Genomic DNA, 21,002 nt, shown 5'->3' on the forward strand with positions numbered 1-21,002 from the left:
AACCCAAAAAATCAGTTTCTCAGAAAATTAGAATATTATATAAGATCAATTGGTTCTTTTGGCAGTGTGGGCAGTGTGCCAAATCCTGCTGGAAAATGAAATCTGCATCTCGACCTCAAGCAGCTTGAACTGTGTGTGTCTCCACTCTTCCTCCAGACTCTGCTCCCTTGATTTCCTTTAAATGAAATGTAAAATTTACTGATGATCAGTGATGGTTTGTTTGGAGTGTCATGTCTGTCATCTGCAGGTGTTGATCCACTGTGTTTATTATCAAGTCTAAAGTCAGTGCAGTTTTGTTTTCCCTCAAAATCTTACAGCACTTCATATCTTACAGCTTCCCTCTGCTGAAAACAACTTTTATGGGGATGCGGATTTCATTTTCCAGCAGGACTCGCCTAGTTAAGGAACTCCGTTTTAAACTCTTAATTCATTTTATTTTGTTTTGTTTCATTAGGCGTTTATAGCCTTTTCTTTATTTTTCTGTATTTTTTTCTGAAACAGTTCTTTTTTTTTCCCTTTGTTATGCAAATTCAAAGTTCAAAGAGTGTCAGGATCCGTCTAACGCAGCCTGACGGGGAAAAGCAGGACAAATGAGGTCGAATTCCCTCATTCCCTCGTTCTCGGCCTGTTTCTCTTTATTTTTTCCCCCACCTGAGCGCTGTTTCTCTCCCAGCAAACTTCCAGCCTGTCTGACCGGCGTCCGCGGGGACCGCCGTCCGCCACCGCCGCCCTGCCGAGGGGAAATGAGGGACGCAGCGCTGGCCACAGCTCCGCCGCAGTTTCATCAGCCTAACCGGGACAGACGCCTGCTCCTCTATTATTAAAAACTCCCTCCGCTAAGAAAACGACCCGAGGTAGAGGAGAAAAAAGACTCGGATATGTGATATTAGGAAATTTGTGTGCTTGCTGCTATAAGACTGCAAGTCCTACATTTTTCTCAGGTAATTGGATTTCTCTCCCGTGCTGTGGTTACTCCACATCAAATAAATAGCCTTTTTTTTATTACAGCGACTATTAGCAGTTATGTCTCGTCAGCCGTCATTTTCCTTTTTTTTTTACATCATATTTTTTGCTGTGGTTACGGCCTTATTAAAATATGCAGGTCCATAAGGTAGAGCTAATTATATTTCAAGCACTATAGGCCCTCTAAGCACAGCAGATCTCGGTGGATTAGAAGCGCCAGGCGATGACACAGTGCAAGTGAATTAGTCATGCAACAGTTCGTCTTGTCGTGGAGGAATTTTTTTGGCGGTCAAAGAAATGTAATGAATAGCTCTGAGCCAATAGGTGTTTTATGAATAGCATTTAAAATAACTCGGGAAAGGTTAACTGTGTGGGGGAAAAAAGATCAAAACGTGATGGAATTAAAGTTAAGCAGTGGGAAGGGAAAAAAATCATCCAAATCCAAGTCTAAATGTTCAACAAGTCCGAAAAGAGAAATTAAATCCGCAGATTGCCTTGGCATCAGCAGCTGGAGTCAGAGAGAGAGGACAATTGGCCATACCCTCCGCTAGAGTGTATCTAGTGTATCTACTTTCCTCCGAGCCTTGATGTGTTCTAGCTATTGAGTAATACTACATCAGTGGCAGTGTTTAAAAAAAGAGGTGGAGTTTGACTTAGTCTGGCAAAGTGTATCGGAGGAGGCATGCGCTGGTCTTCATGCTCCTACTGTTGAGGGCATTACTAGTGATAAGGAATAGGGGAGTCCTAAAAAGTGTAAGAGTAGAGTAATTGATAAAAAGTCAAAAGGATATAGAAGAAGTTGACACTATGATCTATTGATTATCTGTTCGAATCTTGGATCATGATGCTTCCTGAGTCCGAGAGAGCGCAGTTGGTCATGCTGTTTTCTTTGGGTGGGTACAGTAGGTGGCGTTCTCTCCCTTGATGCAATCACTCCTAATGTAATGCTCATCAGCTCAAGCTTCAATCTTTACCCAATTAAAAACCTCTGGAATATAATCAAGAGGAAGATGGATGATCACAAGCCATCAAACCAAACTGAACTGCTTGAATTTTTGCACCAGGAGTAAAGCAGCATAAAGTTATCCAAAAGCAGTGTGTAAGACTGATGGAGGAGAACATGATGCCAAGATGCATGAAAAAAACCTGTGATTAAAAACCAGAGGGTTATTCCACCAAATATTGATTTCTGAACTCTTAAAACTTTATGAATATGAACTTGATTTCTTTACATTATTTGAGGTCTGAAAGCTCTGCACCTTTTGTTTTGTTATTTCAGTCATTTCTTTCATTTTCTGCAAATAAATGCTCTAAATGACAATATTTTTATTTGGAATTTGGGAGAAATGTTGTTTGTAGTTTATAGAATAAAACAACAATGTTCATTTTACTCAAACATAAACCTATAAATAGCAAAATCAGAGAAACTGATTCAGAAACTGAAGTGCTCTCTTCATTTTTTACTGAGCTGTATATGTTTTTAGCTCGTTCTGCCTACCTTTAAACGCCCAAATTTAAACAATTCTTAAAGAGAGTATTTAATTTTTTAATTTTTTAAGGTGTAGAAATCACCACTATGATCTGTGGATCACCCGTTCGAATTCCTGTTCGATCATGCTGCTTGGCATCAGCAGCCAGAGTCTGAGATAGCATAGTTGGCCATACATTTCTCTCTAGCTGAGTACTCATCAGCTAAGGCTTCTGTTAGCTGATGTATCAGAGATTCGGCACCTACCCAGTAATGCTGCATTAGCGTAAGTTTAAGAAGATGTAGACTTCACAAAATGTATCGGAGGAGGCATGTGCTACCCTTTACCCTCCTCGTGTTGGGGCATCACTAATAACAGGGGATATGGGAGTCCTAAAAGGTGTAAAAATGAAATAACTGGCCTTCCACATCGGTAAGAAAATTAGATAAAATTAAAAATAAATTAAAAAAAGTCAGAAAAAATTTAAGCAGATATTATTTTTGCACAGCCCGAGAGATCAGGCAACAAAAGGCTCTGAGAGGCGACACGTCTCCCTGCTCTTCTTACTTGTTTATTCTATTTTCTCTGCCTCATTAAAACAACCCTGTGATCTTCATTATCCTGAGCAAACATTTACACAAGTTTAAAAGCTTTTCTTTCTTTCTCAAATGTTTGATTTACTGCTTAATCAAACAGATCAAGAAGGCCGGCCGCCTTTTTTCTAATGCCAAAGCTTTAAAAGCAGTTTTTTGTGTAAATAATTTTTTTTTGGGGGGGGGGCTAAGAAACTGAGCGTTCCCAAAGGTAGGACTGATATCTAGGGCTGAGTATCAGTTCTGATTTATAGAATTAATTCGATTCCGATTCACAAGGTCCCAATTCAATTTGATTGTTCAGATATAAAATAGATTTTCAAGAAATAATGTTATAGTTAGAACACTTCTAACCTACCATTATTAAAAATTGCAGTATGTATGTAAAGAATTAACGCAAGACAGTTACATTAATGTTTTTATTTTTATTATAATTTGCGGTGTACATGTAATGTAAACATACACTTGCCTGTGATCCTCACACATTTCCACACAATTTCAGTATCAGAAATTACCTTGAAAAATAATGTGAATTTATTCATTAAAAAAAACAAAAACGTTTGGATTGGTTTTATGTACTCTTAATGCCGCTGTTGCCACATTTAAGTTGGAATGAAAAACTGCTCTAGAAGACTTTAGTGAATCTGAGTGATTAAGTGACAGTAATCCAGTAATGTTAGCCTAGCTTTTTAAACAAGACAGCAAACTAGGGAAAATGCTAACTTGTTCGCAACGCAAGTGAGATATAAATTTACTAAACATGACATGACTTATCTTGTTTAACTACTCTAGCAGGCTATAATGACATTGGATTAGAGAAATGTCTTGGAACTGCTGGCTAGAAACAAGCAAATCAGAAATGAATCGGGTATCGGATCATTAAAATGAGGGTCTAACTATATCAAAAAATCGTTTTTTTGACTCACTTTTACTCACATCCCAACTCAGAACGCACTTCCCAGAATCAAAACACAAGTCGAACTATTACTGTCGATTTCCTGGATAAGGCCGATGCAATTACGGCTGATATTTCACATAAATAAACTGCTTTCCCAGCTGGTGGGGAGATTGCACCGAGCCATGTCATGAGATTTAGCATAACCACTTTAAAAGCAGCGGCCTTACGAATCGTCTGAGACTCCGAAACTGAGTCACAAACTCAGGAAAACAGAGTTAATCTGAGTGACGGCGTCTCTGTAGACCCAACCCTCATGATCTCTGTTACCTGTGATAGCAGGAACGTGTTCCCTTCAGCAAGGGCACGACTTCTGCGGCCGACAAGACACGAGGCTACTGTTCAGCAGACTGTAAAATCAGCTAAAGGAGAGCTGAATAAGCCGGTTATGAGCTGAGGCGGAGAGACACACTCCGTCTCCCTGCCTTTTGAATACAAGATATTATGGGCGAAGAGCGCGGGGGAACATTTGCCTTTGCCTCTAATGGTACTTGCCAATCAATAAGTCATTATCATGCTCTGTGGTTCTGATAATTAAACGTTTTCAGCATTCGGCGCTACTTTCGCTCTGTTTATGACAAGCTGTATGAAGATAATTTTGTGAAATATGACATGAGTACAAGCCTGAACTTGAAAGCAGAAGGCCTAGTCGACAGAGGTTGGCACAAGGGCACTGGTGGCTCAATAGTTAGAGTGATGGAGCATCAATAACAAGGTTGTGGGTTCGATAATAAAATCTGCAAACCCTTAAAGACAAGTTCCTTAAACCCTTTGCTTCTTTAAAGAGAACTCTGGTGTAAAATGTACTTTTTTGTAGTAAAACATGATAAACACTTCTTACCTTTGATGAATAGCACTCCTCCGTTCTCCCACAGCGTTCCAAAATCCAGAAATTTTAACAGTTTGTCCAAAAACCCTTCAGACTGGGTGATACGGGGCATAATTTACCCCGATAAATCATTTTTTACACGGTTATCCAGCTCAAAGTAGCTCCACAACTCCTTGCCAGAATCCAGAGAGCCCTGACATTTAAAACGAGGCATTAATAACTTAAAAAGTGCAGAAGAAGAAGCTTATTAAAAAACACTGTTTACATCCTATAACACTACTAGCTTCAGCTCTAAGCGCCGCCATATTTGTATCAATAATGTCATAGACATATATATACATAGACTCCGCATAGTCTGCCTCCTGGTGCTGGCTGTTATCCTATGCGTAGTCTATGTGTATATATATATATATATATATATATATATATATATATATATATATATATATATATATATATATATATATATATATATATACGTCTATATATGTGGGAGAACGGATGTGTGCTATTCATCAAAGGTAAGAACTTTTTATCATGTTTTACTACAACAAAAGTCTTTTCACCGGAGTTCTCCTTTAACTTAAATAGTTAACACTGCACCCTGACTCTGGAATTCTCAGCTGTGATAATCCCTTTTGGGGCACCAGATTTTCAATTACAGGGTTGTGGGTTCAAAACCCAGGTTTAATAAGCTGCTAATGTTGGACCCCTGAGCAAGACCTTTAACCCTGTTGACCCTTAACTTAGATGACTGCCCCTTCGCCCTGATCCTGGCATTCACAGCTGGTGTATGCAAACACTTTTTGTGGCATCAAAAGGTAGAACACCAAGTTATTGATGACAGATTTGTATGTTCAATACCTAGTTTGGCAAGCTACCACTGCTGGGCCCTCAGGCAATACCTTTAACCCATTGATGGTCTCTACCGGAGCACCAAGGAATGGTTAATGCTGCACCCTAACCCTGGCATTCTCAGCTGGGTGTGCAAAAAAAACGTTTTGGGGCAATAAAAGGTAAAAAAAAAACTAAAAGTTATTAATGACATGTTTGTATGTTCAATACCTAGGTTTGGCAAGATACCACTGTTGGGTTCTTAGGCAAGACCTTGATAAACGCCAAGGAATGGCTGAACATGCACCCTGACCCTGGCACTCTCAGCTGGGGTATGCAAAAACATTTTGGGGCATCAAAAGGGAAAAAAAACAGGTTATTTATAACAGGTTTATAAATATATAAACATGTTAGGTCATAACCTATACCAGGTTTGTAGGTTCAGGTGCCCAGTTTTGGCAAGCTACCACTGCTGGGCCCTCAGGGAATACCTTTAACCTACTGATGGTCTCTACTTCTGGAGCACCAAGGAATGGCTGACCCTGCACCCTGACGCTGGCATTTTCAACTGGGGTATGAAAAAAAACTTTTTGAGGCATGAAAGGGTAGAAAACCAGAATATTGATGAGAGGATTGTGGATTTGATAGCTAGTTTTGGCACGCTACCAATGTTAGGCCTTTGGACAAGGCCTTGATAAGCCCCAAGGAATACCTGACCATGCACCCTGACCCTGGCATTATCAGCTGGGCTATGCAAACACATTTTGAGGCAGCAAAAGCTAAAAAAATGTTATTTATAACAGGTTTGTAGGTTTAATACCCAGTTTGGCAAACTACCACCTTTGGGCCTTTGGGCAAGACCTTCATAAACTCTTGAAGCTCTCTGCTCTTGGGGAACTAAAAAATGGCTGATGCTGCACCCTAACCCTGGGGTAAGCTAAGCTGGGGCATGCAAAAAAAACTTTTGGAGGCATTAAAAGGTAGAAAACCAAATTGTTGATGAAAGGTTTGTAGGTTCAACACCTAGGGTTGGCAAGCTGACACTGTTCTTTAACCCCTTTACAGGAATCCAAAAGCATCAAAGGGAGAAAACCAAGTTATTGATGACATGTTTGTGGGTTCAATCCCCATTTTCGGCAAGCTACCGCTTCTGGGCCATTAGGCAAGACCTTAATAAACCCTTGCTGGTCTCTACTCCTGGAGCACCAAGGAATGGCTGACCCTGCACCCTGACCCTGGCATTCCCAGCTGGGCTATACAAGACAAAAATTATTTGGTTCTGTAAAAAAGGTAAATTACTCGGTTGTTGACAATAAATTGTGGATTCAATATCTGTATTTGATAAACTGCCAATTTTAGACCCTTGAGCAAGACCTTGATAAACTCTTAACCATGGAGCACTCTAAAATGGTTGACCAAGCACCACCCTGACCTTGGCATTCTCAACTAGGAATGTGAAAACTTTTTTTTTATGGCAGCAAAATGAAGAGCATCAGGTTAGCAAAAAAACAAAGAAGGTTGTGGGCTGACCTTGGCTTAAGTGAACATTGTTCATTTAACATTATTGATGACAGGGTTGTGGGTTCAATACCTAGTTTTTACAAGCTACCACAGTTGGACTTTTTATCATATTATTTGATTTAGTCCCCTGTTACTTATAACTGTGTATCTATTTAATATGCGCATGTTTACTCTCTCTCCATATTATTAGTCGATTTTGGGTATCATCATTTCTGAGAACTCGTAACTAGGAAGTTGCATGAGGGGGAAATGTTGGAAGTATTAATACTTATTAGTTTATCCATATATGATATTTAGAATTTCAGGCCTAGTAAGAAGCAGATGTCCCACACAGATTCACATTACATCAAGCCAGGAAGTGTGACAGCAAGAGTGTGACAACAATTAATGCTGGGGTGCCTGGCACATCCTGGGGGAAAGAAGACTAGTTTAAGACCTAAAGATCTGACTTTTGTTCAAATCAAGTTTGTATGTATTTACCATGTGAATGCGTAAAACCATATGTTTCGTATGTGTGTGTGTGTCCTCTAGATATAAGCCTGGTCCACAGTTGGCAAAGGAATAAACCTGTTTTTCTCTGAACCTGAACTGAGAAATATTTGTTTTGTTTGATAAAGAATGACGAGAGAAACCATGTTGAGGACTGTTGAGGACGTCAGCAAAATAAAAGCCAACCACCCATCCCGTCTGTGTGTCTAACACAAACACAAGTATGGTGTATATGGTATGGTAACTCTAGTAACTCTAGGTCCCTGTAATTATTGTAATCCTAGAAAATTAATTTACTCTAATCCTTTCTCCTTTCTAATGATGGGCTGGCAAAATAAAATAATAGACTATCTTGACAAAAAGAAAAGATGCCTGACAAAAATGCATGAAAGTGCCTCGGTGCTCTGAGTGAATCTGCAGGTGAATACTACAGTACCTGTTCAAAGGGCTGTTATGTGACTCAGTGCAGCAGAACAAACAGAATAAAATAATGAGGTGCATCATTTCATGAGACCAAAGGAAACCGGTGAGTGAAAGTATGCGGCAGTCTAATGAATTTGGTTAAGGGACCCTTGACTCCTTGCTCTGAGTGCAATGTATGTTATATTTAAGCGCATAAATCTTGGATCTGAAGAGTGAAGAGAGAAGGGCTCAGGACCCTGCATAATTTTAAGGAGTCAAGGGTGCTTATCCTCACTCTACTGAGAATGAATCACATGCACAATGAAGGATTTTACCTCTGTAGTCCAGAGCCGTTTCATTTGTTTTTGATTTGATTTGATTTTAGGCTGCCTTTGACATTGTCATACCTCGCATTCCCTGGAGCCGGATATGGTACAGGTGCAAGTACCAGTCCCATTGGCCAGCACGTCCATGGCTTCCGGTGTTGCGGCAGGATTGTAGCTCATGTAATATTCCTGCAGTTGGGAGCTCAGGTTCTGCTCTGGCTCGGGACTCTTTTTCCGACGCTTTCGCCCCATGACCGAGCGCTGTTGCAACAACCTGGTGGCGCCGGGGTACCGCCTGCAGGAGACGTAGATCACCGTCAAGATGAGCGACGTCGAGAAGAAAAGCACCACGGCTCCAACCACGACTTTGTGGAACGCTAGGTTCTCTTGTTCCGGGGACGAAGTCACAAGGAGGCTGTCGGTGGGCGGCGTCGTCTGAGGGGGGGTGTTTCTGCGACCGGTCCCTGCAAGGCTGCGTAGGGTGGGACGAGGAATGGGTTGAGATAGAGGTGGCGGGATGGGTGCCTCTGAGGCCGGTGGAGGCAGGGGTGGCAGGGGAGTCGTGGGAGGCAAGGGTGGCATAGAAGTAACTTCCATAGTTGGCTCCAGGGTGTAGTGAGGGAATGGCGTTTGTGGAATAAGCTCGAAATCTTCACAGTCTATGTAATTTTTAGTCGCCTCCATAACCTTTTCCCCTTGAAGGTGTTTGGGACTGCTGCAAATGATGCTCGTGTCTTTAGTTCCTCGGAAATTCCTCAGCCAGGCGACGAGAGGACAGATTCCCGGGCCACAATCCCACACGTTTCCAGCCAGGCTGATTGTAGTCAGAGAAATCCAGGATGCCACAGTCTCATGAGACACGTTGGCCAACTTGTTAGATTCCAAGTTAAGAACCTGAAGGTTTGGTAGGCATTGAAAAACCACAGGATCCAAGCTCTGGATCTCGTTTCCAGAGAGGTCCAGCTTCTGCAGGGTATACCAAATCCACGGGAGGCCTTGATTTACAGCGCGAATACGATTCCACTGGAGATACAGCCCACGGAGGTTTGCAAGGCGCGGAAAGAGAAATAAATTGATCCGAGAGAACTGGTTGTGTTCCAGGTGCAGCTCCATCAGCCTAGACAATCCTAGGAATGCCGTGCGAGTGAGGATGCGAAGTCGGTTATACCCTAAATCCAGAAACTCCAAGCTTCGGCACTCGATAAAAGCCCGGATGGGAATCGTCGTAAGCCCGTTGGAGCGTAGGTGCAGATTCTGGAGCTTGCGTAGACCATGGAACTGACCTGGCTGCAGTTCCTGGAGCTTGTTGTAGGACAAGTCCAGGCTTCGGAGGTTTGGCACTCCATGAAAAGTGGCGTTGTGAAGCTGGGAAATCCGGTTGGTGCTCAAGATCAACTCCTTAAGCCTCCGGATACCCTGGAAAGCTCGGCTGTCCACGAACGAGATCTGATTGTGGTCCAGATACAGCCAGAGGAGCTGGTTGAGGTGGGCGAACTGGTAGGGGAGCATCGTGTGCAGGTCGTTGTTGCGCAAGGACAGTCCTTGGCAGGTTACGGAAATGTTCTCGGGTACATCCATGAAAGACGCAGAGTCGCAGTGGACGATTTTGCCCTCGCAGCGGCAGTTGTAGGGACATGTCTTCTCCCCGGAGCAGAGAAGCAGGAGGGTGGAGGCGAGGAGAAGGAGCAGACATGCTAATCTCCTGGTGCAAACCATGGAACCTGTGGAGAGAAAGCAGCAGGACTTCAGGACATGATCTAGAGATATACAGCATTTCACTGTCAGACTCAGAAGATGCTAGCATTGATAATAATGTAATCTAATCTAATAATGCTAGCAGAAGTGTGTGACAGTCATGCAGTCATGTTCAGTCTTTTTTTTTTGAGAGAGAGAGAGAGAACAACAGCAGACCAGGAGCGAACAAAGTAGTTTTTTTTTTTTTTTTTACTGTTCTTTTCCAGAGTTCACAAGCAACTTCAGACAAAAAAAATAGAAAGAACAGAAAGAAAACTGAAAAAAGCAAAAGACATTTTGTTTTTTGTGTTTTTTTTTTCTCTTTTTACTCAGCCTGCCTCCATCCAGACAACAACAATACCTGCTGGTATTGGGAACAGAGAAAAAGAACATCATCAAAAAATTACCATTTCCAGTGCCCTGTAAGCTACAGGGGCATATGGCAGTATGTATGTCAATTACTATTGATACACAGGTTGACATGTAGAATTTATAATATAAAGAAACTGCAGAAAACATTTTAAAAAATATATTTTATATCAAAAGTGCACTTTTAATTAGCTTTCAGTGCTTCAGATCAGTGACACTGTGTGTTCTCGTGTAAGCTATTACCTATAGATTCCAAACTGACTCCAATGTCATCGTGCATCCTTATTATATATCTATTACTAGCAGTAATGGACTGTAAATTTCCCTGTACTTGTTTTATTTTATTTTATTTATTTATTTATTCATTTATTTATTTTTACCAATGCATCTAATTAAGTCCCTATCTGGGAATGAAACGTAAAGGAAAAGCAGCAACTACTGTTCAGCACCTCCAGGAACTCCTTCAAGATGCTGAGATTAAAATACCAAGAGTGTGCAGATCTGTCCTTAAAGATGAATGTGATACTTAGAATAATCTAAATAAAAAAAACAACAGAATAATTTAGCATGTGTTCCTGTGTAGCTTTTATATAGTCGTTGTTTTGACTGGTACTGTATGTGCATAACATCTTCATTTTAAATATTACTTGTACTGATACTTGGATTGATTTAATTTAGTTTTTTTATGTTTATTGTGATCACATGGATGAATTTTACAAATATATTGAATTAAGATATCTAGCATATTTTTCATATTTGTGTTTTATGGGTCAGTATTTTAATTTACTCTGGAAAAATTGATTTAAGATTATAGACTTGAGCAGGTGAGAGAGGTAACGCATGAAAGGAAGAGGTGTTTCTGAATGTTTGACTTTTTTAAATACTGTATTGCAGATACATAACATAATAAATAATAATAATATATATATATATTATTTTTTTCAGTGCAGTTGTTGTAACATTGTTCAGCCCTTGTGTTTAGATAGTAAAAAAACAGCAAAAAAAACCCTTAAAATAAAAAAAAAATAATAAATAAATATAAAAAAAAAAATAGAGGACTATATGATGATATTCTTTTTTTTTTTTTTTCTCAAATTTATCAGATTTCTCGGCATGACATCATAATGCACTGGGCTGGCTTTAATTCTCCAACACAAAGAGTACACACTCTTTCCTAAAGCCACAGTTTAAAAATAACAATAAGAGGAAGAAACGCCTGAGAGATCAGATGTAATCGCGTTCGGCCAGCGAACAAATTCCACTTCCTTTATTCCTCTGATAACAGAAGCTTTTGATCTGTAACCTTCATGTGTGGGGCTGCAGAAACATCATATTTCTTGGTGTCTTTATAAGAAAGGGGCTGTTCTCCGGGAGCTGTTATAATTAAGGTGTCATGCTGTCCAGAACAGAGAACCGGGATCTGGTAGCTGGCGTGACAGCAGAACCCGTGTAGCAGTCACGACCCGGCAGGACCAAGCTCATTTCTCTGACACTTCTGCGGTGGGTTTCTCTCGTACCGCTGTCAATTTACCACAAAACACTGCAGATCTTGTTTTTTTTACTGTTTTTTACTGGTCTGATGTGTTACCAGTTTATATGATAGTCCTTTCTTTATTGGACAGAGGTCCAGCACTGCTCAGCTGGCCGTTTTTCTCAAGTTCTAATGCATTTTATCTACAAAGGTCTGAACAAGAATTCAATATCAAGCTAAATATGATGATGCTGCACAAACTTATGATTAAGCTTATTTATATTTTACTCTTTTATGTGTTTAGTTTCTTATTTATTCATCTGTAGTTGAATTTTTATTAGTTCTATTACCTTTTTTTACCTATGATTTTATGATTCCTACTCTTAAATTATTATTTTACCTTATTTGTTTTATATCTTAATATTTTTAAATGATCCTTTTTAAAATAAATCTTATACCTTATTAAAATGTTGTTTTTTTATTTTCTATTACTTTTTTTTATTCTATCTATTTTTTTTGTCAATCCCTTCTCTATTTAAATGCTCAGCTGCATTGTAAATGAGGGCCACCCTCAATGTACTCTGAGTTTAAATAAAAGTCGATTGATTGATATGTTTTATATTTTTGATTCAAAGTGTAAAGCACCTCCTACTTAGATGACAGCTTTGCACATCTCTGCTAGATTTTCTCAGTCAGTTTCATAAGGTAGAGTCATCTGGAATTCAGGCTTTCAGTTAACAGCTGTGCTGAACTCATCAAGAGTTAATTCCTTTTTTTTAAATGTAATTTATTTCAAATTTCTTTCCACTTCAATAGTGACGCTCCAACACCAGGAGGGTTAAGAAGACTAGCACACGCCTCCTCCGATACATGTGAAGTCAGACTCCGCCTCTTTTCGAACTGCTGCTGCTGATGCAGCATTGCTGAGTAGCATCACAGCGCTAACGCTCGGAGGAAAGCGCAGCGACTCGGTTCTGATACATCAGCTCACAGATGCAGCTGCAAGACCAATTGTGCTCTCTCAGGGCTCCAGCAACTGATGGCAAGCTGCATGGGACCGGGATTTGAACCGGGATTTGAACCAGTGATCTCCTCCCGATCATAGTGGCAGTGCTTTAGAACGCTGGACCACTCAACGTTAATACCCAGTTTGAGAGCATCAGTTAAAGTAAAGTAGTGAAGAGGTATAGTTACAGGTATACAGTGAATAGTGAATATTTGAGTGATGTTCTAATCCAGAAATATAAATCCAAAAAATACTCAACTAAGTGAAAAAAATATATTTTAAGAGAAAAATGAAGGCCAGTCAATCCCATCCCAAAAAAAGAAGAATTTCAAGAACTTTAGGCAAGAAAGTATTCTCTATAATCAATAATCACACTCTGTAACAAGTACATCTGCACTCTGTGACTCTATTGACATTTTTCTGTATATCCTGTACATTTACGCTCCTGGACACTACTGAAAACTATTTATTCTGTATTACTGCACTACCTCATATCTACGGCTGGTTACTTTCACACTTTGTATATTTTTTGTATTTATATATTCATGTATATATTCTTTTTCCAGCATTTTTTAATTTTTACTATGTCTCAGTTAGAATCTTCTATAGTTTTATATTTCTTACTTTGCTTTATTACTGTACTTCCCCTATTATTATTATTATTATTAATATTATTATTATTATTATTATTATTTATTTTTATTATTATAGTTTGTTTCTACTATGTTGTGTTGTGTTACCGCTTCTGTCAGTACAATCACTGCAAAGACCATCAAAAACGTTACAGTATGATGAAACTGGCACTCATCAGGACCGCCCCAAGAAAGCAAGCCAAGCAAGAGTTTTCAGCCTCAAAAATCTGCCACTTAACAGCACTCCAGGTAATATCACCAAAATGCTTTTTTTAGTATTTTGTATTTTAGTGTTGCTTTTTTAGTGTGTTACTGCACGATTCCTTACGTTTATTTTTTCATTTAGAATTTAAAAGATACAAAAAAAATAATAAAAACATATAATGAGAAAGTGAGTCCAAATGTTTGACTGGAACTGTACATGTGGGATATGTAGGTGGTTTTCCTGCATTTATTGCAGATGTGAATTTTCAATAAACCACTGCAGATCTGGTTCTTACTGGTCTGGTTACTTGATAAGCAAGTCGTCCCTTTACTGGGCTGAGTTCCAGCACTGCTCAGTTGGGAGTTTTTTCAAGCTCTACCTCAAGCATACCTGATTCATCTCATCTCATGAAGTGCACAAAAATTAACATAAGTACCACAAGGGTGGAGCATTTCATGTCTAAAGTCAATACACAGTTTGGACATTTAACATTTAACATTCCTCAATCCAGAGCTGCGTGATTATAACATTTTAACTTGTGCTTTAACTTTTATTTTTTAAACACACTTTGATTTGTCACTTAGCTATATTGTGATTATTACACCAAAACTTTATATGAAATAAAAATAGCATTAGAAAACAGACGCCTAATTCACAGAGCATTTTCTTGAGCTCGACCCGACCAGACCCAAAGAAAGTGGTGTATTTCACTGTGTGTTTTATGTTTCCATTACAATACAAATGGAATAACAATGAATATGAATAACAGAGACACAGATTGAACCCTCTGGTTCTTTGGGACAAAGGTTGGAACCTATTTGGTTCTTAAAATAAATATGCATTCAAAGCTAACATTTGAGTGGCTTAAAAGCCATCAAATCAATAGAATGCTGCCATTTTTTTCACAATCACTGATCACACAATTTCGCAATTTGCGGTGAACAGAGGCATTTTGTCAAAGTATAGGTGCTTTTGTGCTATTATATCAACCTAATAGCTGCTACAGTTTGCTTCATAATGTGCAAATTATGCTAAAAAAGGGGCTACATCCAGTATTGCAATAAAAATGCTGCTGCAATGCTTTGGAAAGACTTCAGAAAAGAGGGATTGTTAATTTATCTCATTGCTAATCAATATGTAGAATAGGTTATGCAATGTTTAAATAAAGTGTAGACAGCATTAAGTCTCTATAAAAAGACATAAAATGCCTTTAAAGTTAACGTGTGATTGCTAAGTGGTTTAAAAGCCATTTAAAGCCAATTATTGCTGATTATTTTTTTCCAGTCTTTGCACAATTGTGATTGTGATTGGCTGAGCTGAAGCATTATATCAACCTTTTGTGTCTTTTCGGTCTTTACATAATTTTAATAGCTGCTACTGTTTGCTTCATAGCGTGCAATTCATGCTAAAACAATTGAATATTATCAGTAATTTGTTTTATTGGGAGTCGACATTCAGCAATGCGAGACAAATACTTCAGAATGCAAGAAATCTCTGTGTAAATTATTTAGAAATGCTTTGGAAAGGTCGTGCCCAATACAACAAATGGCTTATGGCTAAAAAAATAACCCAGAAAAGTGAAAAAGCACACATTTTAGTGTTCCCCTTCTTAAACCCACTGCCATAAACTCAGGAATGGCTTGTTCACATATGAATTCTCGTCGCTAATCAACATGTTGAAGACATAATTCAATGTTTAAACTGAGTATAAACACCATTTAGTCTATAAAAAAACATATAATATACATATATAAAGCTAACGTGTTCAATTAATTAGCGCTAATGCTTTACAGTGCAGAAATGCTATCAATAGAATGCAGCCATACTTTTCACTATTACTGATTTCACAATTTCGTGATTGGTGGAACAAAAGCATTACGTTAACCAATTATATTCTTTTGTGCCATTACACCAACCTAATAGCTGCTACTGTACGCTTTATTAAGTGCATTTCATGCTAAAAAAATGACTGAATAGTCAGTAATTTGTTTGTTTGGGGGCCGACATTCAGCATTGCAAGAAACCACTTCAGAAAGGTCTTTCCTGCTACAGCAAGAAACAGATTGTTAATATAAGAAATTCTGTCGCTAATCAACATGCAGAATAAGTTATGCAAAGTTTAAATCGAGCATGAACACCATGAAGTCTATATAAAAAGGCATAATGCGCATATATAAAGCTAACGTGTGATTGCTAAGTGACTTAAAAGCCATCAAATTAATTAGCGCTAATGCTTTACAGTGCAGCCATGCTCTCAATAGAATGCAGCCATTGTTTTCACAATTGGTGATTTCACAATTTCGCAATTGGTGGAACAAAAGCATTACGTTAACCAATTACATTCTTTTGTGCCATTACACCAACCTAATAGCTGCTACTGTTTGCTTTATATCATGCAATTCATGCTAAAAAAAGATTACATAGTCAGTAATTTGTTTATTTGAGGGCCGACATCCAGCACTGCAAGTGATATCCTTCATAAATGCTCTGGAACCACTTTGGAAATGTTTAAATTGAGTAGAAAACACCATTAAATCTATATACAAAAAGATATAATATGCATTTAAAGCTAACGAATTAATTAGCGCTAATGCTTTACAGTGCAGCCATGCTATCAATAGGAAACTACTATTCTTTCCACAATTAAGGGATTAACTCGGTTAACCAATTACGTCCTTTTTTTGCCATTACACCAACCAAATAGCTGCTACTGTATGCTTTATATTATGCAATTCATGCTAAAAAAAAAAAAATAGTTAGTACTTTGTTTATTCGGGGGCCGACATCCAGCAATGCAAGAAATCTTTAGAAAGGGAGAGATTGTTAATAAATAAATTGCTTGTCGCTAATCAACATTCAGAATATGTAATGCAATGTTTAAATAGAGTATAAACACCATTAAGTCTATATAAATAGGCATAATGTGCATATATAAAGCTAACGTGTGATTGCTAAGTGGCTTAAAAGCCATTAAATTAATGTAGCGCTAATGCTTTACAGTGCAGCCATGCTCTCAATAGAATGCTGCCATTGTTGCCATTCTTTGCGCAATCCATGATTGGTTGAAGGGAAGCGTTATGTCAACCTATTGTGTCTTTTGTGGTATTACATCAACCTAATAGCTGCTACTGTTTGCTTCATACGGTGCAATTCATGCCAAAAATAACTGAATGAAGTGGGCAATTTGTTTTATTGGGGGCCGACATCCAGCAATGCAGAAGAAATATGCTTCAGAACGCAAGAAATCTCTTCGGAAACGCTTCGGAAACACCGTGCCCACCACAGCAAAACCCTTACGTCTCAGAAAAGCCCTGGCGAGTTGCTCGGCGCGTCTCCGCGGCCGCGGCAGATGCTAAGAGAGAGGGGCAGGAGTCATCCGAGCATACGTTGCAAATTACACAGTCATCAGTTTTGCCTAAACTGTGGTCCCAGTGGTGCTCTTAGCAAATTCCTGTAAGAGGCTGAGAAGCGAGAGATTGCCGCATATCCTCATAATCTCATAACGTCGCGCCGCGCCATCTAATGCATTTCATATAGCGGGTTACTGAGGCCAATTCCGCATCCAGGCTAATCGGATATCTGCTAAGGCCATTGCAATTAGCATGCATTTACCCCATACATATATCTCAGCTCCAACACATGGCAATAAAAGCCATTACCACGGCTATTACATGTCTTTAGAGGGCAATTGGACTCAAAATAAATGGCTGCGGGACGTCAATCCCACTTTTAAAAATTGCCTCGTTGACTGGTATCGGTTGTTAGAGCTGACTGGCGATCGGTCAGGAACAGTAATCTTCCTCTCGGATTAGCATCAGGATGCACTGAAAGACTGTACGTATTTGCTCCAGGGAATACGAAAAACAAGTGGGACGACTTCATGGGATAGCAGTTGTATTTTGTGTCTTCTACACTGAAAAAAAATGATGCCTAAAAAATACTTTAAAAAGGTTTTGCAATTGCATTTGCTTTTTTTTTTAAAGTAAATTTAATTTCATGTAAATTTAAGTAACTTTAACTCGGTTTCTAGACTTAAATGTTACATAGAGTAAATATGTGAACTGAACTTCAGTCATATATATATATATATATTTTTTTTTTTTTAGTTAAAACACACATTTAAATATTTACATAATCTCAAAGATTTATTTTGTAAACAGACCAAGTCTCACTGTCTCAACACATGGATATCATGTAATACATTATTTTTAGTTTACTAGTAAAAAGAATGTATTACATGCTATCCATGTGTTGAGACAGTGTAATATGTGTGTTTTAACTAAAAATATTTACATTTCAGGAATTATAATTTATTATGTATCATAAATTATTTGAGTAATATTGTATAAATAAATGAATTGTAATTAGGTAATATTGTGTGCAGAAATTAATTAAAGTTTACTAAAAGAAAGGATTGATTCAGTAAAAATAAATGAAGTAAAGTTTACTAAAAGAAAGGATTGATTCAGTAAAAATAAATGAAGTAAAGTTTACTAAAAGAAAGGATTGACTGAAGTTCAGTTCACTTATTTATCTATGTAACATTTAAGTCTTGAAACCGATTTAAAGTTACTTAAATAAATCTAATATTACCCCCCACAGTGGACAGTGCAGCAGTGGGTGGTAATGATGGTGACCTGTGGCTTCTGGCTAGAACTGTCCACGGCCGTGTCCATTCCTATCACTTCATAATACAGGTTTATAAGTATAACTTTCAGAAGCTGTGATATAATTTCATTTGTAACCTCTTTTAAGAAAAAGCTGAAAACACATCTGTTTACCTTCACTTTCTGCACTGTTAAACTGGTTTGCACTTTGTTAGTACTTTATTTCTGTTTTTTTTTTGTTCTTAGTTTTCATTACTTGCATATTCTTTTAATTATTATGCTATTTTGTCTTTTTTCTAGCTGTATATTTTCTAGATTTTACTCAAATTAATTTTGTTTATTTTCCTTCTTTTATATGTATTTAAATTTGGACACACTTTATTTATCTTTTTTTTTCTCTACTGTAAATGAATACTGAATCATGTAGTGTTGAAACAAACCAAAATACTCTGGAGAGCTGTTAACTTGCGGTTTCTGAGGCTGGTAACTCTGATTAACTCTCCTGATGAGTGCCAGTTTCATCATCATTATCATCATAACATTTTTGACTGTGTTTGCAGTTACTGCACTTGAAGATGCTTTTTTGAAATTCTTGTTTTGGATTGATTGGCCTTAAGTATATATTTTTTATGCCTCTACTTAATTAGGTAGATCTTTTTATAGTATGGATTATATATATATATATGTTTCTTAAATAAATTCATATGTTTTTATGCTTGTGTGCTTCATTGTTTTAAATACTTCTTTATTAATCTGAAATACAGAACTTTTTTAAGAAAGTTATTTAAGTTAACTTTTGACTGGTACAGTATATAACAGTTATCTGATTAGTGTATTATTTTTTTTTTCCAGCAGCTTATTTTATTTAGAGCTCTAACAGCTTCTTTTCTTTAATAAATGGGTTATTATTTTTCTATTTTGTTGATATCTTTTCTTTTCTTTTCTTATTTTGTTTCCTTCAAGACCACTGCAATATACACAGTATATATATATATATATATATATATATATATATATATATATAGTTAAGTAGTTTTGAGTATATATATATATATATATATATTCTCTGCATGCTACTCAAACCTACTTAACTCTCTGCAGGTAAGTAAATGCTTCGTACAAAAGGGTCGATTAAAATACTTAAATATATTGTGAACGCTCACGGCCAAGAAGCATTGATTGCCAGCTGACCTTCGCGACCCCAGAACGGCATCCTGTTAAACGTAATGATTATTCAGGCTCTATAGTCAAAATAAATTTAGAAATGTCCCCATAGACACTGGCTCTGACTCCACATGCTCCTGTATGACTCAGAGGCTGAGCGAATAAATAATATTCTATAAACCTATTCTACAGTGGCAGAACCGAACATTTCCTGCAGCTCTAGACAGAAAACAGTACAGTATATATGTTTAGGCTTATAGTAGGTGATTTTAAAAGGCAAAACCTGCAAAACTAGATTTAACCTCTTAAGACCCTGCGTCCTTGTATGTGGACGTTTACATTTCTGCCTCTCTGCACCATGTGATACTTTATTTTTTCTAAAACTTAAAAAAATAGATGGTGAGAATTCCAGTCAACAGTTTCTACAGCCAGTTCAGACAGAAACTTTTGTTTGAAACTAGTTTATATAAAAAAATAAAAAATAAATAAACAATTCTGGGTTTTACGAGGTTTAATAAACACTTAAAATAATATGTATGATATCACATATAGTCTACAAATCCGTCAGTGCTGATTTCAGTACTAATAAACAGTTAGAAATAATAATTAGATTACAAAACATTGCAAAACAAAGTATACATATAGAGTATCTCAATAAAAGTGAGTACACTCCTCACATTTTTGTATTTTTGTTAATATTTATTGTATCTTTTCACTGGAAAACTTTGAAGACATGACACATGATCCTTAGGAAAGATTAAGAGAGCACTTCAGTTTCTGAATCAGTTTCTCTGATTTTGCTATTTATAGGTTTATGTTTGAGTAAAATGAACATTGTTGTTTTATTCTAAAAAGTACAAACAACATTTCTACCAAATTTCAAATAAAAATTTGTCATTTAGAGCATTTATTTGCAGAAAATCAGAAATGGTGTTTTTAGACCTCAAATAATGCAAAGAAAACAAGCTTATATTCATAACGTTTTAAGAGTAATAAATCAATCAATATTTGTTGGAATAACCCTTTAGTTTTTTTTAGTGCATCTTGGCATCATGTTCTCCTCCACCAGTCTTACACACTGCTTTTGGATAACTTTATGCTGCTTTACTCCTGGTGCAAACATTCCAACAAGCAGTTCAGCTTGATGGTTTGATGGTTTGTGATCATCCATTTTTCTCTTGATTATATTCCAGAGGTTTTCAATTTGGCAAAATTAAAGAAACTCATCATTTTAGGTGTTCTTTTCTTTTTTTTCTTCAGAGCTGTATATATTTATATCCTCCTTTTGTAATATATACAGTAGTAATTGTCTATCTGTATATCATGATCCATATCCATAATCTATGTCTTTTCAATCTGTAAATCATTGTAAATATGCTGTGAATCATATTTGTAGTACCATATTTAAGTACTTATATTTTATCTAATCTAAT

The 21,002-nt window shown here is 37.4% G+C and overlaps 1 protein-coding gene across 2 annotated transcripts in view; it reads right to left on the minus strand.

Moving 5' to 3' along the window:
• The window catches only part of lrrtm4l1 (leucine rich repeat transmembrane neuronal 4 like 1), a 130,402-nt gene that overhangs the window by 70,059 nt on the left and 39,341 nt on the right, over positions 1-21,002 (minus strand). The window contains exon 2 of one of the 2 annotated variants that reach the window (XR_452761.3): positions 8,391-10,102. Coding sequence is in view for 1 of the 2 variants with exons in the window: in XM_007229908.4 (XP_007229970.2) it covers positions 8,463-10,102 (1,640 nt within the window). In the remaining variant the exon portion in view is untranslated. The remainder of the gene's footprint in view (positions 1-8,390; positions 10,103-21,002) is intronic. The other variant, XM_007229908.4, reaches the window with a different exon arrangement.

This window comes from Astyanax mexicanus, chromosome 20 (assembly GCF_023375975.1).
Source record: "Astyanax mexicanus isolate ESR-SI-001 chromosome 20, AstMex3_surface, whole genome shotgun sequence".
In the NCBI taxonomy this organism is placed as follows: Eukaryota; Metazoa; Chordata; class Actinopteri; order Characiformes; family Acestrorhamphidae; genus Astyanax; species Astyanax mexicanus.